The sequence below is a fragment of the Podospora pseudoanserina genome (assembly GCF_035222485.1).
Source record: "Podospora pseudoanserina strain CBS 124.78 chromosome 7 map unlocalized CBS124.78p_7.2, whole genome shotgun sequence".
In the NCBI taxonomy this organism is placed as follows: Eukaryota; Fungi; Ascomycota; class Sordariomycetes; order Sordariales; family Podosporaceae; genus Podospora; species Podospora pseudoanserina.
The window spans coordinates 1,580,671-1,604,260 of NW_026946672.1; the positions used below are offsets into that span (position 1 = coordinate 1,580,671).

The following is a 23,590-nucleotide window of genomic DNA, read 5'->3' on the forward strand; positions in this document are numbered from 1 at the left end:
ACAGGGAAAACAGCAACTGCCCTTGTCAATGACTTGCACTAACAGATGCGCCCCTCACTTCTGTATCAAGATGCTATCGAGGCTGCAAGGCGGCGGGGAGAGAACCCCTGCCGCCACACTCGTTTTGGATGCCGGCATGGGCGAGGCGACGCGCCGAGAAAAGAATAGATCTTCCGTTCGAGGGGCAGGAGATGCTGGTAAAGCTGGCCTCAACCTCCGTTCAGAGGGATGGAATGTTTCTTTCCCTTTTTCCTCCAACTTGAGTCTTGCCCTGTTTTTTGTCTGAGAAGGGTTGTTGCTGATTGATATTTGGCGAACACTGCTGGACAAGTGGCCAGAAGTTTTATTTCCTTCGCTGACTTGAGGTTTTTGAAACTGCTGGTTTGTTGCAATTGGGTTGTTTACTTCGCGATACATCACCATGAGGTTAATACACCGACTCTCGGAGCTGTCAGTTCTGGCCAGCTTGGTTCTGGCCCATGAAGGTCATAATTATGACCACCATCACCACCCTGATCACAGTCATGATCACGAAGATTTGGGGGCAGTCAAGATCTGCGGGGACGGTGGCTCTCTCACCGGTGGATGTCAAGATGGCCTAGGAAGCATGGGTGCGGCCGACGAGAAGGAGTTCCTCTGGAAGGAAAACGACACCGCCCAAAAGCCTGTTACCTCATCAGACGATGACAGCAAGCCAAAAGGATATCCCTGGACCCATACCACACCATGCTTCACCAGCCCCCAACCCGACACCTCCATCTGCGTCTTCACAGACAACAACTTTGCCAACGGCAGGGGAGCCTCCTTCATCACCACCCCCCGCCGCGCTGAGTATCTAGCCACTACCCCAGCCTTTGTCGACCAGGACCTCGTGAAGAATATCAACCAAGACCTCCACCGCACCGCTCCTTCCAAATACGAGAAGCACCAGATCCCCGGCAAGGGCATGGGCCTCATCGCCAAAGTGCACATCCACCGCGGAGACCTCATCATGGCCAACACACCCTCCCTGATGATCGACTACCGCGCCTTTGAGGACCTCCCCAAGGAAGAATACCGCCAACTTCAAGCCGCAGCCGTGGACCAGCTCCCCGACCTCCACCGCGAGCACATCATGGCCCTCTCCACCCATGACGGCATCGAGCGCACCCACATCGAACGGATAGACAAAATCTGCTCCACCAACGCCTTCGACATCGACCCCGACAGCGACGACGAGACCCAGGACCACGGGTTCTATGTCGTCTTCCCCGAGATCGCAAGGATGAACCACGACTGCCGCCCCAACGCGGATTACTACTTTGATCACGAGACGCTAACCCAGTACATCCACGCCATCCGTGACATTAACCCCGGGGAGGAGCTCACCCTCTCGTACATCAACCCCATTATGAAGAAGCGCGCGCGCAACAAGAAGCTGAACCGGATTTGGGGGTTCCAGTGTGCTTGCCCGTTGTGCACAAAGGAACAGGCGCAGGTCGAGGCGTCGGATGTTAGGATCCACCAGATCAAGGAGCTGGTTGGGGAGTTTAGCGATTGGAGCTCGGATAGCAGGGCGACGCCGCAGTTGGCGGAGCTGGTGTTGAGTCTGTATGAGCAGGAGAAGCTTTGGGGGAGCATGTATGAGGCGTATACTTGGTTGGCGCTCGAGTATAACGCTGTTGGGGAGCCGTGGACGGCGGTGAAGTGGGCGAATAGGGCGGTCGAGTGGGGGATTCCGGTCGTAGGACCCAAAGATGGGGATATGGAGCAGATGAGGAGGCTGATCAAGGACCCGTGGGCGCATTGGAGTTGGTTGAAGAGGGTCAAGGTTAGAGGGGGGTGGGGGAAGGGGAGTGAGAGGGAGGGGGATGGGGATGATGATGAGGAGTAGGAGGGTGAGGATGATTTGGTATGGTATAGGCGTTTGGGATTGTTTTCTTTTATTGGCTTGGAGTTCTAATAGGGAAAAGAATACGAGTTTGTGGTAGTGATGAATGCAATTGTCTTTTGGATCGTCAGGACAGGCAGGAGCACAGTATATATATTAGGTCCCGCACGCCACTCTCAACAGCAGCTTGAGCATCTTGACCAGGGCGCCCTTGTGGTCAGGACAAATGGTTAAGTTGTAAGAGCTGCTGTTGCCGCCCACCGCCCCCCGCCGGGGGCTTGCAACCGATAGCCCCCGAGTTCGATCCGGAGTAAAACCACCGAGGTTTTCGTAACCGGCCACCCTTTCCAATAACGGTTGGGAGGTTGGCCAGCAAGCTTTTGCTATCTCTTTCGACTTTTCTTTTTGTTTTCTGCCTTCTTGATCTTGGTCTGGACGAGTGAACCATCAAGCTTGCTGCTCTGGTCCTTGTTGGACCCCTTTATTCCTACTTTATGTCGAACTGAAGAGCTGTGAGAGCCAGCGCAAGCAATATGGAAGGCATCTCACAGTCAACATTCTGAGCTCCACCTTCGGGGAGGGAAGGAGCGGTGGTCAACCTCAGCTGTACCTTCCACATCAGTGGTGGTCAGATGCTGGTTTTCGGGGAGCAAATGGCAGGTACTCGAGTAGCACTTTCCCTAAATATGACCCAGCATTCAATCGATATCTTCATATTCCCCTCACTCTGGCCTGCCTCATTGCTTGGTTCATAGCTCACCCATCACCCATCTGAAGCCTCCCCTGAATCTTTTCTCACATATCGATCACATTTATGATCCAAAAACCCCATACCAACCACCCTCCCTCATAAACCAGCACCTCACCAACCGAATCTCCCCATCTTATACCCATCCTATTATGCAATCCGTAGCCGCGACCGGCCTACAACCAACAGCGACCTCCCAAGTGGCACGAACAACAACAATAGATATTTACCCGTTCGTCTCTGCCACCTCCCGAACGCCCACCCTCCTCGGGTATATATGCACAGTATCTTGCATATGCTATGACCCTTGTGCATCGTCTGTATGTGTGTACGTATGCAAGCGCAAGATATGCACTGTGACACACACACGCCGACACTCGCATCTCACACCGCATCAGATGTTCATCACACACTCTCTCTTCATGAGAAATTATTCAACATGGCACAGAATAACGACAGAGCAAACATTGCCATTCTGACCTTTCCGATATCGCTGGGCTTGTTTGGGTATGGACTGGGAGTCGAGTATAGGGGTAATCTGGGGAGACGGGATCTTATCAGTGACTCAGGAAACATGCTCACTATCACCGAGGTTGGCATTTTGGCAACATTGTTCTCATTGCTGATGTCCTCATCCAAAGTGTATGTATGTTGTCCTCGACTCCCGACAACCTATCTGTCTCATAAAACAAAAATCCAAGTCCATCATCATACGCCATGTCTATCCCTCTCTTCTATGATCCAGCTTCAAAACGATTCGATTCAGGGACAAAGCCTCGAAACACAAATAACCAAAGAAAAAACTGCAAAAAATAATGTCTCGACCTGTAAATATTCCATGCCTAGCGTCTTTTTTCTCTATGACTGGCTCTCTTCTGCTCTTGTGAACGAGCGCCTTCTGTTCTTTTGCTTTTGAAGATTATTTTACGCCCCAATTCGCCATGAAAAAAAAAACCCCCATTAAACAGACCCCTCCCCCACCCCCCCCAAATCAAGAAACGCTCAAAAGTAAACCATCAAGTAAAGCAGTGCTCGCTCCCAAATCCTAAAATGCCCAAACCCTAAGCCTTCTGCTGCTGCTGGACCTTGGCCATCCTCTTCGACATGCTATTCCCAACATGTTAGCCTCATGTTTATAATCAAGGGTTGAGGGAAGAAGAAAAAAAACACTCACAAATCATAGAACGCAAACTGCCCCGCCCCACTCCCAAACTCATACACGAACCGACTCGCCACATAACTCCCAAAGATGGCCCTCAGGTAGCTATCCGGCACCCGCTTGATGATCGTCTCCAACCCAATCTTCTCAATCAACAAGTTCGGCAGCGCGTCCGCCAAGACACTGTTCCTGAGCGCCTCATTCTCCCACAGATCGCTGTGCTGGAGCTGCTCATCCAGACTGGTAATCGCCTGCGACAGCTTATCAGACAGAATGGAACGAGGCACCTTGGTCTTCTGGTGCTCAGCCCAGATGGCCTCAAACTCCAACCTGGCGTTCTCCTGAATCTTTTCCTGCACAGCCTTGACGTACGCCTTGTAGAACTCAGGCGCGTTGCCCTTCTTGTCGACGCACATGTCCTTGACGAAGGACTCGTCGTCAAAGGAGAGGGAGGCCAGCACCTCGAGAGAGGATGAGGTGACACCGCCCTTGTTGGCCGAGGCGTCCTTATAGACGATGCAACCAGCCTCTTCGAGGCGAAGTTTCGCGTCTTGAGTGATGAAGAGGTTGGCACCTTCGACGATGTAAGGGACCGTGCACTTGCCGTCCTTGATGAGCTTGTTGGCGGAGACGAGGTCGATGGACTCGGGTCGGCCACCGCAGGGGACAAACATGTCAGTGAGGCCAGTGTCGCGGAGGTGGTAGGTGTTGCGGAAGGCAGTGCCATTGTTGACGACCTCGCCGGTGGGGAGAGTGATGTTGGCATCCTCGCAAAGGACACGGTAACCATCCTTGGAGAGCTTGGACAGGTCAAAGTGGACAATCATCTGTCGGTTCTTGGCCAGGCGGCGGAGCTCGTCCTTGTCGATTCCGTTGGGGTCGACAAGGACACCGGAGCCATCGACAACGGCCGTGTACTTTTCGTTGCTGAGGAGGATCTCGTTGGAGCCGAGATCACCGTCTGGGCCTCCAGTCTGCATCTTGCGGACGGTGGAGGGGTCGAGGTTGAGCTTGCGGTAGATGCCCTTGACGTACTCGCGCACCGAGAGAGTGGTCATGCCGTAGGTGTCGTGGGGGATACCGCCCAGTTTGGGGGACTTGCCGGTGAAGAAGGACTTCCACCAGGGAGCGCCGCGATGGCGGGCGTGCTCGGTGGCCCAATCGACGAGGTCGGCCGTGTTCTCGTCGGGACCCATGAAGAGGATCTCCTCCTTGCCGTAGAGGTCCACAATGGGGTTCTTGATGCCAGGGGTCTCTGGCTTGAGGAGCAAATCGAGAATGCTGTCAATATACTTCTCGAAAGCCTCACGAGCCTTGTCTTGCTGCTTGGGGTCGAGCAAGATGACACCCTTGGAGCCACCTTCGGGAATATCCTTGTTCTTGCGCTGCTGGGTGCTGGCGAGATTGTAGTTCTCATCGAACAAGTTGCGGGCGTTGATGGAGTAGGCCTCCTTGCTGCGGGACTTGACAATGCGGATACCGCCACGGGCAATGTCCTTAAAGCGAAGGTGGAAACCGCGAGACTCGGAAGAGATGACGAGGAACATGCCGTAGAGACGGTTGGGGTACTCAAACTCGGGCAGGAAGCTTGGGTCGAGGCGGAAGCTGAGGGCGACCTTGGTAGGGGTGAAGTAGTTGGTCTTGAGGACGGCATTGTTGAAGACGCGGAAGGCAGTCATCACCATCTCTTCGTGCTCGTTATTCACGTCCTTGGTGATCTTGTCCTTGAGCTTGGCGTCTGAGAGGACCTCAAAGGCTGGCGTGGGGGCAATGAAGTGGCGGTCGAAACCAGGGCCGACCTTGAGGTGCACGTTGGCGAAGGAGGCATACAAAGCCCTGACGAGTCCGGGATGAGATTTGATAATCTCCAGGATGTAGTCGGGCGTAAAAGTCTCAGTGCGGAGACGCTTCTTCATCTTGGACAGAATCTCGGCGTGCGAGTTGTTCTTGGGATTGAGGGCCGCCACTAGCGAAGCATACTCAGATCCAAGACGGTTGAGGAAGTGCTGCACAAAGACCCACACAGAGTGAGCGTAGATGGTCTCCTGCAAACTGAGCTCGCCCGAGGCAAACATGTCCTGCAGCTTGGTCTGAGGAATGCAGTATAGGAGGGAGATCTCCTTGGTGATCTGGTGGATGGACTCCTCGATGGAGGGGAACTTGCCCTCGAGGTTGGAGGCGGGTCGCAGGTAGATGCTGATGATGGTGATGCCGTTGGAGAACTGCTCGACGTACTTGCGGGAGCTGGTGACGCCATAGTAGTGATAGAGATCGCTCAGGGCGCTGAAGATGCCCCTGGCAGTTCTTGAGCGGAAAGCAACGACCAATCTCTTCTCCGGGGTCCCCTCAATGTCGTAGACCTCGATAACGGGACCAGCACGGCGGACAGCGCTCTCGATGATCTCCTGATAGATCACCTTGGTGTTCTTGGTGGCCTTGGCGAGGAACATGCGGTCGCTGATAACCTCCAATCTGGTCTCCATTGGGTCGGCATTTGCATCAACAAACTGGCACTGATACACGAAGTAGCAGCGGAGAGTGGCCTTGGAGTTGGCGTCTTGTCCCAAAACACCGGGAGACCGGAAAGTCTCGACGCGGAAGCGCTTCGAGGTGTCACCACCATCCAAGTACTTGGACTCGAGGCGGTGCTCGTATCTTGGGCCGTTGATGGAGGTCTTGCCAGGCTCGCTTGTGTCGATGTAGATGGCATGGTCAGAGGCTTCCATGTCCAGCCGGATCTCCTCACGCTTGTCCTCACGAGAGAAGGCTGCTACCTTGGCAGCATAGAGCGATGTGATGTGGTTGCTGATGGCTTCAGGAGACTCGAGCTGGAAGTAGACATCGTCGATGGCCAGCTCATTGTAGAACCAAATGATCTGAGCGTCGACGAGAGCCTCGGGAATCCAACCGCCCTTAAGGATGATTTCCCGTACTGCAGAGTTGTCAGTTCCTATACTAATCACAAGATTTGACAGAGTGCTCACCTTGCTTCATCTGCTCGGCCTTGCCCTTGAATTCAGGGGCAACATAGCCAACCGTGGCCGACCGCAAGACTCTGTGGCCATTGCCGTTCATCTTGGGATAGCTGACGTGTGTTGGCTGGGGTGATGGGTGTCGGGAAACCTCTGTGCCTCTGGTCTTCTCAACGAGCCTGTTGGCTGGGTTGAGGGTGCTAGGAGACTCAGTCATGGTGTCGTCTGAGGACGAAAAGGGGTCCTGATACTCTGGAAAGCTGTCCATTGGAAGGTTAGTCTTGATGGTCAGGATAGACACCCGGCGCATACGGTCGACAGGACTGGCGAGCACAGGCTCAACCATGATGCCTTCCATGGTGCAAATCTCGGAGAGAGTGGCTTGGGAGCAGGAGCAAGTTGGTGGTAGGGCTGAGGAATGACAAAGGATCTAAGGAGCAAGAGAAAAGCGAAAAGGGAAGAGGCTGGGGGGCTCGAGGGGAGCGAGCACAAGTTTTGTAAAGGAGTAGAGGGACATGTTGGCAGGTGTGTAAGAGTGCATCGGAGCGCGTATGATACCATGGGCACGGTGTGTGCTTTTGGTGGTTGTCGAAGCGGCGAGGGAGCCGCAGTTGGCCCTTGCCATGACCCTCCTCGCCCTGTTTGAACCTGCTCACCCCGATAGTTGATCGCGGCAATCAGGTTTGACGTTGGGAAGAGATGCCGGCATCGGATGAACTAGGAGAGGCAGAAGCCACAGACGGCGTGGCACAAGAGACCAGGAATGAGAGCGAGTGACATGGCAACTTAGATAGCATCGACGGCAGCTCGGCCAGAGCGAGCAGCTGTGCTTCTTCGTTTCCGGGAGTATAGCCTCCGAGAGTGGTTCTGCTGCGTTCAAACAAGCTGCGAAAGCATGCTTCACCGCTACTGAAACCTACGCTCGTACTCCGTACTGCCACCTGCTCATCCCTTGGGTGCTTCTGTGCTGTGCTGTTGCTGTGCAGCTAGTGTGGGTCCGTCTGAGATAAGAACCTCGAGGGTTCCTTTTCCCCTGCCTCTTGCCCTGGAGCTACCAGGAGGAGATATTTGTGCAGACTGGAGAGGTGGTGACATGGGGGACATGCTGGTGGTGGATGCATAACGTTGGAACGTACCTGGCGGCTCTCGCTTGGAGGTCTGAATCAAGCCCGAGGTGTTATTCGGCGGCGCAAGACTCGGTTTGTATCGTATCTCTTCGATATGCGCCCCGGCAGATGCTGCATCGAGCAATGTTAGTTTTCTGGGTCCCTGAACCTGGACGGAATGAGACGGGCACGGCGGGGCGATGCAACTGCGATAAGGTGCATACGATGGGGAAAAAAAGATGTCTCGTTTACCTTTTTTATCGTCGTGTCTTAGATGAAGACGGTCGATGTGTCAGTCGCTTCGGACCGTGAGGAGACAAAGACAGCTTAAAGTCTAGTCTCGCCCGGTGAAAATAGAGTTTGATGCCGCGAAAGCAGGAAAAGTGCCGATCTATCCCAGACAGCAAATCCCGAGGGTCCTGTTTCGATTGTTTTCGTCTGCACAAGATTGTATTAGTGCAAATGCTCTCACAAAGCCCAGATCGCCATCTCAAGTGTCACGGCTCTTCGCTGTTCGGTGCTTGCTCCTCGTTGCTGCCGCTTCTGGAAGGCAAGACATGTGTTCCAGAATCCAGGGCACGCTGCCGGAGCCCGAGATAAGGAAACCTCATCTTTCCAGCCTGGCTCAGCTCTGGAAGGCCCAATCCTGCTCATCTCGTTCATGTCCCGAGCAGACACAGCCTTCCGCTGAACGCTTCCTCAACCTGCGCCTCGCCGCAGGAAGGCTAACGGGAGGAAATAAAAAAAGGAGTCTTTGGCTGGTGGAGGGGTGGAAGGGCTGTAAAACGGAAACCACAGGCGGGGACACAGCAGCAGCAACAGTAGCAGCAGCAGTAGTAGGGTTCAGGGGCAGAGAATTGATGTTGATGGGGCACAGATGAACCGAAAGGGGTGTAAGATACCTGTTACGGCGCCGGAATGTTGCACAGAGATAAGGTCTGGCAAGCTGTTTGGCTGCAAGCTTCAAGCGTGGCCGATAAGGCGTGTCTGTGTCTGAAAATAGCCACAGGAAGATCCGCCGATTTGGTCGTTGTTCTTCGGACTTATTTGGAGCAAGTCGATAAAAATGGCTTGCTTGGTAAGAGACGACGGGGCTCGTTGTGGTGTTGAGCCGTAAGTGTAAGTGAAAATAAAGTGTTGGTAGAGATAAAATAACACAATGTCAACAACAACCTGATATGGCCAGCCAAAGAAGCGACGGAAGTTCTGGCTCTTTATATGTTTCCAATTGGACACTCCTCTTTTCAGACATTTTTCTTGTTGAACTCGCCCGCACTGTACGTACTCTTTCTCAGTCCATGTCTCCGCCGTCAGAACGGGGTGTCGTGATGACATTGGGGCGCTCTGACAAACGGAATCGGGTGTGCTAAGCCCGATGGGGCAATTTGGGACTCTGCTGATTGGGTCACAGGGCCGGTACCTGAAAGGTCACTGAAAAAGTGTTTCTGGGATCCCTAGCTGCCATTCGTGGCGCCCCTGGAGCGGCTATTCGAGGTTCTGGGGTAAGAGTGGAGTTCTCAGCTCCAGGGTATTTTTTGCAAGCCAGGGTACACTTCAGGTACCTCGATGGCCAAGTACACGAAGGATAACTCCAACCTGTTCGTATACCGAGGAATTTATTTTTATTTTCTTGATTTACACGAGAGGAACGCTTTTTGGACGGTTTTTCAAGTCCGGGAATATCGTAGACCACACTTGCTTTCACTGGTCCGATGCTTCTCGTAGGGCAGCCAGCCTCGAACCATCACCTCGAATCTCTTACTCACCACCACAACCCTCCCCAGCTACCCAGCTCACTGGGCACAGGCGGGACGGCGTTGCACGTTCTGGAAGAGCCCCAAGCAATTGGAAATCCAAGCCATCTCCCCTGCCCAATCCCAATCTCGTCAAACGCTTGCACTAGATCCCGCCGGGACGGTGAAGCCCCGACCGCCACTGCCATGGCTCTCTATCCCTTCACGGATAGCTTGGAAGTGTCAGAAGATGGATCTAGGATCTACCGCTATCCCCAGCTCTATCGCCTGTAAGGTTTGCCAATGGACTTTGAACGGAGGTAAGACTCACGAAAGAGTGGGTTTCAGCATCTCCATCTCCGTGGAACCTGCTGTGCTATCACCAACTGGGCTCAATCTGTTATTCAGAGTTTTGAGATGCCGAGCCCTGTGACAACTCCCAGACTTCAGACTTCGGAATTCAATATCAAAGGAGCCAGCCAGTCGTGCAACACATCTTCTCCCTTACCGCCTCTTCGTCTTACAGTCCTGACCTGGCATAATGGCGGTAGATCAATACGGATTCGCAATTGGCGGTGGCATCATGAAAGCCCAGACTGTGCTCATCGGTAAAATGTTCCTTTCACGTTTGCTCCAAAGACTCTCATTCTCAACGAAAAGTCAAGGCAAAGTGGTCCCGTGATGGCCCAAATACGTAAGAGCGACGGCCGCCCCGGGTTAGGCCCCTTTGCCCCGCATTTCGATCCGCTGTGGCTTGCCCAGCGTGCCCCGCCATCCACCACCCCCGGATTTTCCAGACCAAGCCCAGTGAAGCGCATCGCCATCAAGTAAAATGGGGGTAATGAAAACCTCCGGTTTGCTGCCCTGCTGCCCTACTGCATACATATTTTGTTCCTGAGGGTGCACGGGACCGGATTGTGGCTCTCTTTTCAGTATCCCGTTTCAAAAGCTTTTCTGGTTCCAAGCAGTTGATGTTGCGGATGGCGACCTGAGATTCCTGCTATCCACTTAGCACTCTTTGACCGCTGCTATGCCGGCCGTATCTTGCATTTATTCTCTTCGACGATGCGACTCTGCCAAAACGTGTACTGGATTCTAACCTCATAGGTTCAAACTCCAAAAGGTACGTACCCCAATACCTGCCAGGTTTGTTAAGCGCGAAAAAAGCTCTGCTGTCCTCGTGCTGGCACCCAGGCGCGCTGGCTTGTTTGACGACACGGGCCGGGCTGGGGCATGGTCACGGGGCTCACCTTGAGATTTGCAGCTCGGCGCCGTTGCGAAACTTCCTCCCTGCCAAGTCCTTCCAGGCCTTCAGACTGGTACTTTTTCTGTTGGCTAGGGGCTGGGTATGGAGATGACAACAGCGCCGGTGTGCGAATCGGCATCTCCACGAACCTGGCATCTAGGAGAGCTGGAGCGGCCGGAAGGTCTCATGCACTGTACGGCAACACTGCCCCGTGAGAGCCCCGGTGAGACTACCACCGCTCCAACAGACCGAGCTCACCACCAACAAAACAAAACAAACAATTTCCAGCTCATTCTTTCGCCCCTTTTCCACATTCGTTACAGAGCACAGAGATGACTCCCATTTCTCTCTCTGGTCTGCTGATACTCTCGCCATGGCCAGTTTGTCTCTGCCTGGTCCGAAAGGGGTCCTACTGAAGGACACATTTGAGGTTTCTCCCTCGACAACTCTGTTGCAGTCACATATCGGAAACTCCCCAGCAACCATCCGATCTTTTGCTCCCAAGGTCTGACCTCCCTCTCGGAGCTGCATCTCGACATTCGAGATCATGCTGAGGTCATCAGAGCAATCCTCCAAATACCTGCAGAGTATTACTTATGCCAAGGGCACGGCAGAAATCCATGCGGAATCGTCATCCGTGATCATGGGTTCCATCTTCATCCCTTCGGTGCCGTGGACGATATCAGGAGAGAGCTTCATTCGATTCCCGATCTTTGAATCGGAAGCGAGGGGTCTCCGTTCCAAGTCTTGTTGCTGAAGAACAGATGGTTCCCAGTCCATATATGCAAGCGGGGGAGGGCTGGGCTTGCATACTGGCGTATGCGCCTTTCAAGGGCCAAAGTGACAGCGAAACATGTACATGCAAGGTACCTTGCCTTGCTTGGGATAGGCACATACAACACAAGGACTATCAACCTCTTCTCTTTTGCTTGAACTTCTCCAGCAAACCAAGTCTTGAAGCTTGTCATCTTTATCCCTTTCTGTCATCATGCAGGGCTACGGAAAGAATCTGCTCTTTTCCCAGAGATTATTCGTCCGATTCACTAACAGGGTTTTTACACAGGACTTTTCTCTAATTTTGGAGGTTCTTGCTTTCTCTGAGGTTGCTATCCTTTGTGTCCCCCCAAGTGCCTCCCAAGAAAAGAGGCAAAGCTGTTTCTGTTTCTGTGTCGTTTTAAGTTTTTTGGTGTCTTTCTCTCCCACACTCTCCTGACACACACATTTTTTTTTTTTTTTTTGGTTTCTATTACTCATAGCGGTAGTTGGGTCTCTTTTCTGGTCTGAGATTCTCTTCGTTAAGTGCCGAGAATAGGGTTCTCAGGCGATGAATCGTACGTACGGTCTGCCCAGCTTTTATAGCGGAGTAGACTTTGGAAAAAAAGGCTCGTCCCGTCTGATTTTCCCGCCGGTGTCGGAGCTTAAAAACTGAGGAGAATTGAGGTCATCATCAGAGAGGGCTGAGTTTACATGACACACTAGTCAGAAAAGATGCATCGTGAAGGCTGCGGTTCGCAAAGGTCCAAGGAAGGAGGTTTAGGATCCAAGGGACGTCACTCATCGGGTTTTTTTCTTGGCAGGGCAGGAATGGAAGGTTCCATGTGGGTTCTCCCGTTGATTGCCGCAGGTCTCCGCTTTTAGTTTTTTTTGCTGATGGCGGGGCCGCCGCCGGCCGGGCGGGGCACAGTTCGGTGGTGCCCCTCTCGGATCTGTCGCCGTTTCATCAACGGAAGAGATGGAGGGGTAGTTGATGGTGGGGCAATTGATTGAATCCTTCCTCATTACCACACCCGACGACTACATCCATCACCTGCGAAGTTGTGTATGAGTGAGTTTTACAGGGGTTGAAGTTTATCCAGTGTTGGACAAGAGACACATCGAAACTCTTTTTACTTTTCGGCAGTTTGAACAATTGGCTCAAGGGTTTCTGCTGTCACACATACATCACACCATATCTCACACTTTTGCTTGCTCAGAGCTTGTTACTCCACATCAAGAAAGAGACAATGACTTCAGCTCCCGTTCTTCCCGCCGGCGCCGCCGGGAGTGGAAATGCGAGGGAGCGAGCACGTCAGCTGGACCGGGATGATGAACTCGGGTTCTTGAGGGACGAGTTCAACATCCCGACAAAGGGACAAATCGCGAGCACCTCGTTACCCAAGGGTTCCTCAGGTACAAGTCCCTACTGATCCAATATCAAGCCTCGATAACTGACAGGTTGGCATAGCCAATAACAATGACAGCGACACAACAACCAAGTGCATCTACCTCTGCGGCAACTCTTTGGGTCTCCAACCCAGACGCACTCAAACCCGTCTCTCCCAGTACCTCTCCACCTGGGCCACCCAAGGCGTCCAAGGGCACTTTAAACCGCTGACCAACTCCCCCTTGCCAACATGGCTCGACGTCGACGAGCGAGCAGCCGAGATGATCGCCCCCATCGTGGGAGCTCACGTCTCCGAGGTCGCAATCATGCAGACTCTGACTGCGAATCTCCATCTTCTCATGTCTGCGTTCTACAAGCCTGATGCGAACAAGCGGCACAAGATCATCCTGGAGAGCAAGGCTTTCCCTAGCGATCACTTTGCCGTGGAGACACAGCTTCGTCATCATGGGTTGGATGCGAGCAAATCAATGGTTTTGCTCAAGTCGGAGAGGTCGAGGGATAATATCTTGACTACGGAGGAGATCTGTGGGGTTATTGACCTGCATAAAGAGGACGCGTTTTTGTTGTTGTTGCCGGGGATTCAGTACTACACTGGGCAGCTGTTTGATATTGAGACTATCACTGCGTATGCGAAGGAGAGGGGGATTTTTGTCATTTGGGATCTGGCACATGCGGTTGGGAATGTGGAGTTGAGGCTTCATGAGTGGGGGGTTGATGCTGCGGCTTGGTGCTCGTACAAGTATTTGAATGGGGGCCGGGGTGTATTGGGGGGATGTTTGTTCATGAGAATAATAGTGCTGTGACGAAGCTTATTACTGATGAGAGGCCGGAGGAGGGGTATAATCACCGGTTGGCTGGGTGGTGGGGGAATGATAAGAAGAGTCGGTTTGGGATGGAGAATAGATTCCATCCTGTCAAGGGGGCCGCGGGGTTCCAGTTGAGTAATCCTAGTGTGCTGGATATTACTAGTTTGTGTGCGAGCTTGGAGGTTTTTGAGCAGGCGGGTGGGATGGGGAAGTTGAGGGAGAAGAGTTTGAGGCTGACGAAGTTTTTGGAGGAGCAGTTAGAGGGGATGGGGAAGGAGGAGAAGGGGTTGTTCAGGGTTATTACGCCTTTGGATCCGAAGCAGAGGGGGGCGCAGCTTAGCTTGGGGTTGGGGAGTGGGTTGCTTGAGGGGGTGATGAAGGAGCTGGAGAGGCAAGGGGTGATTGTTGATGAAAGGAGACCGGATGTCATTAGGGTTGCGCCAGCGCCGTTGTATAATGGGTTTGAGGATGTGGTTGGATTTGTGGAGGCTTTTGGGGAGGCCTTGAGAGTGGCCAGGAGAGAGAGGGATGCGTTTTGAGATGTACCCGCAGTGTTGCTATTGGGGGTCTGTCATTACGTCTTGCGATGCAGGTTGTGTATTCGCTTAAACAATCTCAATCACCACAACCTCCAAGTCATATATCCACCGCGCTTGGTAAGCATCTACCATGCCAACCCTCCTGAAACGTCCGTTAGACAGCTCTTCAAGCACTAGACCCTCCCCATTCCAGTCCTCGTCCCACTGAAGGAAAACAAAAACAATCCCACTCGTTCTCGGCCCAATATCATCAAAATGAACGTTCCCAATCTGGCTGTGCTTCCCGTCTTCATTCAATACCATAAGCTCCCATCTGCCGGCCTTTTCACGCACAAAAGGCTCTCTTAAAACTGCCGCCTTAATGCGTAACGAACCATCCGTCACCTCCCCGAACGGCGCCTCCACAGCTGCAAGGCTGACCCAACAGTCCACCACCTCCATCTGCCTATACTTTGAAGCATCCACCATGAACGTAGCATTGTCATAGTATACCCCCCAATTCACGCTCGCCCACGACCACGACGGAGCACGGTATCTCGCCGGCCTCGAAGACTTGGGGTCGAGTTCCTTCTCCCTGACCGCCCTCCAAAGAAGGTCAGGCACCAAAGACTTTTTCCACAGTCCTGCAAGGTAGGAATCCCCAGTCACGCGGGAGAACTGCTCTGCGACGCCTGTCAGAGCGGGCAGCTTGTCCCCCTCGTGAGAGTGCCATCGCAGTGTGAAAGAAGCGACGATTTCAAGCCACGCAACACGCGCCTCCCATTTCTCTTGGGGCGACAACTCTTTGGATCGTTGGCCTGATATTGAACAAGCGAGGATCCGGGGAAGGCGCACTCTGCTTGGTCCGCAGAGCGCCTGGCCTATGCTGACGGCTTCGGTCTGGCAGTTGTATTTGAGGGTCTCGCTGTCGTAGATCAGAGTGCGCGAGGGGAGGACCTGCTCTTGCAGCGTCCAGGCGCGGGAGTCGATTGGTTCGACGGGGAGGCCTGATTTCCCATGAGGGGAGTATGCTTCGTGTGTGTCGAGAAGGGAGACGATGCCTACTCTGCTTCCTGTTGGGTCTCGGGGGTTGTTGTTGTGGAAGGGTACACGTGCTGATGGGTTTCTCTGCCGCCGGGTTTGCCTCAGGAAGCCTTCCCTTGAGGTAGCTGCGCTGGCTGCTATGATGGTGAGGTAGCTCTCGCGGTAGATGCGGCTCATTTGACAAATTTGTTTCAACTTGTCGGCGTCGGAATCTTGGATGATGCAGAGAGCATCAACCCAGAGGTATCGGTGCTTGAGAGAGTGGGTAACGAATATGGCATCGCGGATGGTTCGTGGGAGGCTTGAGATGGGTATCCCATGGCCGACAATCTCTTCGATGTTGGAAGTGGTGAGTTTGAGAGGCTGGTCAATGCCCCAGACGTAGCTCAGCGTTATATACAGGCCTGGCTGAGTTCCATGTGTGAGAATGAGTCTAGGGTTTGACGGATCTGAGCAATCGATGACGCGGTCTGGAAGCAGCGTGAATAGATCGGGGCTTTGGCAGTCTGCGTGAAACTTGACGCAGTTGTCGATGCATTCCCGAGCTAAGGCGAAGCTCTCCGGGGTACAGAGGTCTGTAATTTGTTCACGGGCCGCAAAATGAACGGCTGCTGGATCGCCTGCGACAGTGTAGATGTGATACAAGTTGGTGATTCCTTTACCATTGATTACGACCCGAACTTCCAGTTGACTCTGCCGTGGGGTCCATGAATGGTTGTCCACATTATCGAGGCCCACGAAGACGGTGACAGTGGTTCCCCCAGGAGGGTATCCCAGCATCTTTATAAGTCTGTTGAGTTCGCCACACCAAGTGCATCCTCGCCTGACGGCCCCTTGCACGGCTTCATAGGAAGTGTCATATGTATACATGTCTTCTGGGGTCGTGTTCAAAAGGGACCTCCAACCATCAGGCGAAAAGATGGTCTTGAGATCTGTTTCGCAGACAAGCGAGAGCGGATCCAGTAACTGTTCCATGGATGCAAGTGAGAGTCTTTTCCACTTCTGTAAAAAAAAATCAAGTTGTTGAAAATAGGTAATAATCCCAGGACTAGCCCTGACTTGTAGAATGCAAACTTGAGCCAACATAAGCCACGCCCGCCCCACATGCTTAGGCGCCTAGGTGGGAAATATTCCTTTGCTATCATGGGAAGCCTAAACAGTGCCCCAATGCGCTCTGATTTAATTGGCAGCCATGAGGGAGGTGGCGCAAGGGCAGTATTAGCTTTTTTTGTTCACATCCACCCAACAGGTTCAGACCATTTGTTCTCTTACTTAAAGGCTTTCATAGTAACAGGTAAAAACTACATAGCGCTACGCTGTGAGTTGTGGAAAGTGTCACTTAAGTACCTGCCGTTTTGCTCCCAGAAAGCCAGCATGTGGCCACCAGTGAACTTAGCATGTGTATTTGTAAGTCGAAACGGTGTGTTCAGTGGCCCTTCAGTTACATAGACGGACAGGTGAAATGTCACCTGCACCGCCAATATCTTCAGACGTTGGTCAACGTCTTCGAAAAGACTCGACCGCAACTTGTTGGACACGTCGGTGACCACAAAAGTGGCAGCAGGCTTTGCGTCTTGCTTGGGAGCGGGATGTCCAGCACCGACACGCAATGGGCTTTTCCAGTGCTTCGTAGGTTGATAACCATCGCCAAGGGATCGTGGTAAGTATTCCGAGACCTGGCAGCATTCCCCGTCAGCTATGAGTACCGTACTTATCTCACGGGGAGGACTTCAGCAAGCAAGGTGTACGTATCTCACCATGTATTCTCCCATAAACTGCGGGTCGTTGTGCCTCATTCCACCAAAGGTAACAGACAAAGGTCTCAGCGGAACAATACCATCCTTGATGTCGTGAAAAGTGTGGTTGGCGGCGGGTTCCCGAGACTCAAGATACTCCTTGTAAAGCCCTGCCACCGGCCTTACAGCACCATTGTCCTTGGAGTTCCCAGCGCTGGCGTGGTTTCTGCTAGCAGGACCCTGCTCTCCGTGTGATTTCTGAAATTCGCGATCGCCGGTTGACAGGTCTCTCGCGGTAGGAGCGGATGAAAGCGTAATGCTGGCGCACCGCTTGCACGATGAGATGGCTGATTGGGTTAGGTATGTATGTTAGATGACGGGCTCGGCGGGTCCTATCATGGCGCCAGAGAACTCACCTTGCTCCATAGAATTTGCTACGTCGTCCCATTCTGGGACGTCTTCCGGCACGCCTCTCCTGCGAAGGCTCGCGTCAACTCTTTCGGCGTTCCTTTCGGTGAGAACGTGGTGTAGCAGCAATGTGCATTCGCCGTCCAAGATGTTCAGCCATACCCGAAGCTCCTACAGTAATTCAAGAGATGAGAACCCTAAAACCGCTTCCTCCGAGGATATGTATACGTCGAGCATATTTGGATGCAGATGCAGCGCCACGCACCAGTTTGGGTCCGGCCCCGTTGCCCAGTACCTTTATCTCCCAATCGAACTCAATTTTTCCCAGTAGGGATACATGAATGTGATTGAGCTGCGATACGATAGCTCGCCTCTCCGCGATACTGGTGTTGCTAGAAAGGAGACTGCAGAGGCGAGCTGTCAGTGACTGCTATACTCTCAAGTCTACCTATGATATAGACATGGACGAAGGTCAAGCGGGAGAACGGTTGGGAGTCGGAGGAAGAAAAGCGGTTCAATAGCATACCAGGCAATGTGCTGTGCTTTGGCACGAAGGCTCATAGTGTGGACAGGGCTATGTCCAGCGTCGTTTTGGACATGCGACACCTTGACTGCCAGTTTTAATAACATGCGATCCTCCAGTTGAAGGAGCTGGAACAGGTTCGAACAAGCTCGCATATTTGATAAGCTCATGGTCAGGAGGGCCACTCTCCCTTCAGAACTTGCAAGCAGATGTGGACGGTCCGCAATATACCAGTCACCCCCGCGAAGGCTGGGTATGGCAGATCTGAGCTGGTAGAGCTGTTCCCCGGATTCTCCCAGCCATACTGGGAATATATTTAATGCCTTCAGCTGCAACACCTCAGCATCCCGATTCTCCTTCCACGCTTTTGGTTGGATTAGTGCGCTGGTGGCCTTGAGAACGTGCTGGATATGCTCTAGCGAATATGACGGAACTATACGACAAGCCTCGTTGACGAGGTCTTTCAGTGCAGCATTCAGAATTTTTAGCGAGTCACGGAAGAATGATTCAAGCTCTGGATAGTGCTGGATGATGCGTGGCGTCCGTTTCAAGCAACCCGGGCCATCCCACACGCAAACGTCGGTGCTGAGCCAAACACCCACAGAAGCAGACCTCCCCTTTCAGGAGAAACAGCAGCTTAAGCTTTGCAAATGCTTTCCTGTTGCCTCTCATTAACTTAAAATATCACAAAATGAGATAAAGTCGCCATACCTCGTATAGCCTTGATTTTCATCTGTCAGACTCGCATGGAGGTGTTGATAGAGTCTTAACACTTCATCTCGCGTTGCTTCTGCGTGTTGTAACCACCGTAGCCGTGTGATATAAGCGTCTGCGTTTACTGAGGTCTGCGCCCCCAGGTACTTCAGAACATTCCATGCGACATCTTCTGGGTCTGGAATGGCAAGGACGTAGGACCCAGGCTTTTCGGATGATGACAATAATGCATCAGGCTAGACAGGACGGCTTGCCGTGGCAGAAAAGTCCTATCAAGAGAGCGGCGGACGTTGTCATTGATGCAACAGGCACTTAGGGTTGCCAGCTCTGATCTCAAACGCTGCCTCGAGGTTTTCAAGGTCGCTTTTTCTGATTCGGCGAGGGATATGGGATTCTGACTCGGATTCTCGGTCGTCCACTACATAATAGCGGTAGTGTTCCCACCTTCGACAAAGAAGTTTTAGCCATTTGTTACACTCTGACTGCTCAGCCAGGGATCGAAAGTCGGCAGATAGGACAAAGCCCAGATTGCCAGGGCCGTTCAGGTCGACGAGACGAGGAAAAACGGTAACGTGTAGATTTAACTGTAACCAATCGATCCAGTTCGGACAGTGGGTAAGTGGTGGCGACGCCTCTTTATGGAGAAACGCGAATGAGTGTTCGTGTGAGGCCAAGAGTTGGCTAGCAGAAAATGGGTCGTTAGAGCGCACATAAATTCGGGAAGCTCGACAAGGGCGAAGGTTTTCCGCAACAAGCCAGAGGTCGGCCTTCGTCCGTCCTGCTGCCCACCTAGCCCGGTAGAGAAACTGAGCGTGGCTTATTAAGGCGCGATGTGAAGTATCTTGCACATCGGCACTGGGCCGTACCCGATGTGCTGCTAATATCCTTTCGCAGATATCTGCCTGTTGAACCCTCCTTGCACCTAAGCTCTCTGCTAGCCGCCTTCTGTGAGAGTTTTGCGCAGCCTGAGGGGAAATCTCTGCCAGTCTAAGTCCTTTGGGTACGACCAAGTCGTTGTCATCAAGCGGTTTGCCTAATACATCTTCGGACTTTGCGGAGACCCATCGACCGTTACGTAACGGGACGATCTCGAGCTTCAATATGTCGCCCATGTGGTCTCCAAGAAGGTCACATAGCACTTTACTAATCTTCGCGTGCCACGAATCTGGCATTGACCGAAAGTTGTGTGTTTCGTTCGTAATAAACAAACTTATTTCCTTGATAAATTGCGTTTTAGACAGAATATTAACACCAAGCTTGCATTATCCGCTCTTGCAGATCTGCATGGTACTTGTTAAATAAATGGAGAAACGTAGAGTAGTCTTGTAAAATCAATGGCCTGTTATGGTCGTCAGTGTAAGGGTCGGAAACGCAGGTGAGCTTTTCTGGGGCCATGAGGTGCCCGGTATCTGACTCTAATACTGGTGTTCGAGACAATAGGGTAATAATATTTCCTGGAAGAGGCTCAAAAAGCTGTCTGTTGTTGGGAAGGGCAGATAATACGGCCAGGTATAGCGAAGATGTCTACTATTCAGGGCGTGAACCGCCCTGAGGAAAGCTTTAGGAAGCTTATACAAAAAGACTTGATTGCGGGCCGAAGATATATCGATATCTTCACGGTTGGCAATGAGATCAAAGTCGGCATGGCAAACGAACTGCACCCTTGTCAGTTGACCGGAGTGTCTGAGAAGAACAAAATCACTGCTTGACGGACCCTGTACCTATAGTCTCGGATAGGAAGAAAAGCGAATGTAAAGTACGTGATATTTAAGCTCAGGGATCGGGGCTACGGAAAGACCAAGACTATGTCTGACTATTCGTTGATCCCGTGTGAATCGGTCGATAGCAATCCAGATACACTATTCCTGTAAAGCACAAGAGGAGACTGCTCACTGTCTGGGAGTTTAAGGATCTGTAATTCGCCAGGTTTGCACGTGTTGTTCGGCCGTGTAAGATCGAAAGTAACTTCTTTGCCATGGAGACCATCGTAGACAATACGGATATGCACTCTTCTTGTCTCCGAAGAAAGAGTATGCTGCTCAAATCCAATCTCTCGAGTTCTTGAAGAATCTCACTGGCATCGCACTCGGGAGAAAGGTGGAGGAGGAGCGATGTCCACCCAGCGATGCGCTCTTCCGGGAACGTTGACCACACCGGTATCATCATGCCGATACTTTCCCTAGAATCGAACTTGAAGGAGTAACAGCCAGATGCGATGTACACTGATTCGGCAACCTTGAAAACAGACTTGAAGCCAATTCCTTTCCGGCCGATGCGAGTGCTCAAGCTTCGTGTTTTTGAACTGCTGCCCATACTGCAGATGGCTTCTACGTCTTCCATTGTGAACCCAGTTTCATTGGAATCAAACCGAAGCACTCGATTTTTTACGTGATAGTTAGTGTGGGGTCATGGGCGACGTAATTGTTGTCATCAACATTCTGTATCAGCTCCCACAAGAAATGGGAGGGCCTTCGGTACATGTTTTTTGCAAGCCTGCGACAAGTTAGAACGTAGTTGTGACGTGGCGGAGAGGATGCCTTGCAAGTTCGCGATTCCCTGTTGGTCTTTGGGATATCCGGTAGGATGGCCTACGCCTTTTAAGTCTTTTATTCTCATTATGTGACGCTCAGCGCCGGACGTCGAGACTGGCGTCTGGCCGGACACCTCTGCAACCGCAGAGTCATGCTGGGCAAGGCCGTCGCGACCCGTTGCCGGGCGAGCCAGTCGTTTCGCCAACCACATTCAGGCAGGTCGTTAGGTTTGGTGTAGTCCAGTTGAAAGAGCAATGAGTTGGTAGCGGTATCTGGCTACGAGTTTACGAGAAGTTCAGTGCTTTTTGGGTATCTTAGATAAAGTAAGTAGTATATATACAAGTTAAAAATGCTGAGGTTAGGCAACTGGTAATAGGTTGGGTACCGATATGACCTTGACTTTCCTTCTTGTCCAATCGCATTTGAGCTGTCCGAAAACATTGCTTATGGCGGGATAAATTTGTCACTGGAATTAAGGTACGAAGTGGAAGTAACAGAGATTTTACCACTTCTATTTCCCGATGGCAAGACTGTCGTGGGGCCCTTGGGAAAGGCGTCAAAAAGATAATACCGATATTGTTTTTGGTGCTCACGGGCCTACAGGCCATGGTTGGAAGACAGTTTGAACATCTGAACGAAGAATTGGACTGACTGCCAAGGCGCGGCCAAAGCATGGCAGGCAGGTGAGGTGATTTTGATGTGTAAGCCGTTGGCGCCGTTGACATTGAAGCTGATGGTGAGAGTAGGCACGGACCGTAGAGAGAATGGGTATCGTGTTGAGGATGTGGGAGAGCAGTCGGGAGCGCAGGTGGGTTGGTTGATGGAAGTCGTGGGCAGTGATGGGACGGGAAGGCCTTGTGCAGGGAGGTTGATGGGTGTAGGTGCCAGTGCTAATTTCCATGCCGGTGCCAGTGCTAGGTCGATTCCAGGGCTAGTGAGGGTGCCAATGAGGACCTGGGTGGTGGATGTGATGATGGATGTCATGATGGATATGGGTGGTGTTGAGAAAGGGTTAGGTTTAGTAGAGAGCGGTGAGGGTTGGCAGTATTGGATGTGGGTACCTTGATGGGCAGGCGCGAGGTGCCCCACAATATCGGAGGTGGTGGTCATCGGTTGCTGGTCATCCATCTCAGTCAACACCGCAGACATAACTGAGATACGTGCCCTGTTGGCCTTCCTGAGAGAGAACAATTCTGGGGGTAGAAGTAATGAGAAGCGCCGATAAAAGGAAGCTCCGAGTCGGGGCCGCTAACCGCCAAAACAGAAAGAACTCGGGTTTGTAAATAGGACAATGTTCCGAACTCAACTCATTTTGATCATGATTCATAAACGGTGATCCAACATCAAATCGCAATAGTCTCAAGCTTGACTGCAAGCAGAGTTAACCTATTGTTCAAAGACATCTTTTTTTTCCAAATTGCACCATGCATTGTTCTGTTGTACAAGTCTATTATTCACAGTTCATCATCCTAAAAATATTCGTCTATTTAAGTACGAGAACTTCTTCCCTCATCATCATCCAAGTTTTTCTCATCATCATCCTTCTCATGCCCACTATTTGAGCTTTCTGACTATTCATCCCAGTATCCCGCAAAGCCTCAAATCATCACGAACACCAACACTTACAAACCAATCACCCCAAACAACAGGCACCATGTGTGTTTTCTATGAGTGGTTCTACTCCTGCAGTTGCAAGGTGCCGGGGTTGCTGCAATGCATCCACTGGTGTCCCGACGAGGAGCCCTGCCAATACCCTAGACCGCCAATCAAGAAGCATATGGACCATTCTTGCCCGCAGCTTCAGCGGGAGGGTAGACGCCTTCATCATGCAGGTGAGAAAGTGCGTAGGTAGTGAATAGCAGGTGACCTTTTTCCCTGGTAGAGGAGGCGGTAGGATTAAGATGGTGGTCGATTTCTTCCCCTGGTGGGGAGACGAGGATGGCAAGTGTCATTCTAGATCATATTGTTATAAACATGTCCTTTTTTACCATCAAGAACTAATACTATACCATACTTGTGCTAATTGTGATGTGATATCTATCATCTGACTTCTTCTTTACCAGGCACCTTTTTCGTTAGGAACTTGGAGAGAGATATACCAACTGTAAAGACCTTGGCAGTACGTCTACAGATATTGTTTAAGGACGCCCCATCGTCTCAACAACTTTATTGTTCATGGAACAAATTGAGTAGTACACAGGCTAATCACACAGTACAACCACCAAAGCATTGTATCAACTGCATCCTATTATCAATAACCCCATTGCCAACCCTCACTACCCCCTCCCAACACCATTATTTAAGCGCCACCC

General features: G+C 51.9%; 5 protein-coding genes across 5 annotated transcripts; 2 read left to right on the forward strand and 3 right to left on the reverse strand.

The window, feature by feature from the left end:
* Positions 1–421: 421 nt before the first annotated feature.
* QC764_706210 (uncharacterized protein) lies at positions 422–1,873 on the forward strand (the record flags this gene model as incomplete). Its single annotated transcript, XM_062950269.1, has 1 exon — positions 422–1,873. One exon carries the CDS (start codon positions 422–424, stop codon positions 1,871–1,873), a length of 1,452 nt encoding a protein of 483 aa, XP_062796260.1.
* A 1,306-nt stretch (positions 1,874–3,179) lies between these two features.
* Positions 3,180–9,016, reverse strand: GDH2 (NAD-dependent glutamate dehydrogenase). The gene is made up of 3 exons (XM_062950270.1): positions 6,762–9,016; positions 3,793–6,709; positions 3,180–3,725 (listed from the first exon to the last, which is right to left on the reverse strand). Exons 1-3 carry the CDS (start codon positions 7,105–7,107, stop codon positions 3,680–3,682), a joined length of 3,309 nt encoding a protein of 1,102 aa, XP_062796261.1. The 5' UTR covers positions 7,108–9,016; the 3' UTR covers positions 3,180–3,679.
* A 1,432-nt stretch (positions 9,017–10,448) lies between these two features.
* On the forward strand, positions 10,449–14,343 carry BNA5_2 (Kynureninase (L-kynurenine hydrolase); the record flags this gene model as incomplete). Its single annotated transcript, XM_062950271.1, is given in 3 exon segments — positions 10,449–13,003; positions 13,059–13,776; positions 13,794–14,343. 3 exon segments carry the CDS (start codon positions 12,838–12,840, stop codon positions 14,341–14,343), a joined length of 1,434 nt encoding a protein of 477 aa, XP_062796262.1. The 5' UTR covers positions 10,449–12,837.
* Positions 14,344–14,409: 66 nt separating this feature from the next.
* Positions 14,410–16,236, reverse strand: QC764_706240 (uncharacterized protein; the record flags this gene model as incomplete). The annotated part of the gene is made up of 1 exon (XM_062950272.1): positions 14,410–16,236. The coding sequence occupies one exon, from the start codon at positions 16,234–16,236 to the stop codon at positions 14,410–14,412; it is 1,827 nt and encodes a 608-aa protein (XP_062796263.1).
* An 841-nt stretch (positions 16,237–17,077) lies between these two features.
* QC764_0114480 (uncharacterized protein) lies at positions 17,078–17,747 on the reverse strand (the record flags this gene model as incomplete). The annotated part of the gene is made up of 4 exons (XM_062941206.1): positions 17,078–17,081; positions 17,143–17,449; positions 17,519–17,681; positions 17,739–17,747. The coding sequence occupies 4 exons, from the start codon at positions 17,745–17,747 to the stop codon at positions 17,078–17,080; spliced, it is 483 nt and encodes a 160-aa protein (XP_062796264.1).
* Positions 17,748–23,590: the final 5,843 nt, after the last annotated feature.

What these genes read in the sequence shown, in the direction of transcription:
- GDH2 (XM_062950270.1), bottom strand. Translation starts at nt 7,107, where the DNA reads ATGGAAGGCATCATGGTTGAGCCTGTGCTCGCCAGTCCTGTCGACCGT. An exon ending in GGCCGAGCAGATGAAGCAAG is followed by an intron (nt 6,710 to 6,761) that starts GTGAGCACTCTG and finishes ACAACTCTGCAG; the next exon opens with TACGGGAAATCATCCTTAAG. An exon ending in CAGTTTGCGTTCTATGATTT is followed by an intron (nt 3,726 to 3,792) that starts GTGAGTGTTTTT and finishes TGTTGGGAATAG; the next exon opens with CATGTCGAAGAGGATGGCCA.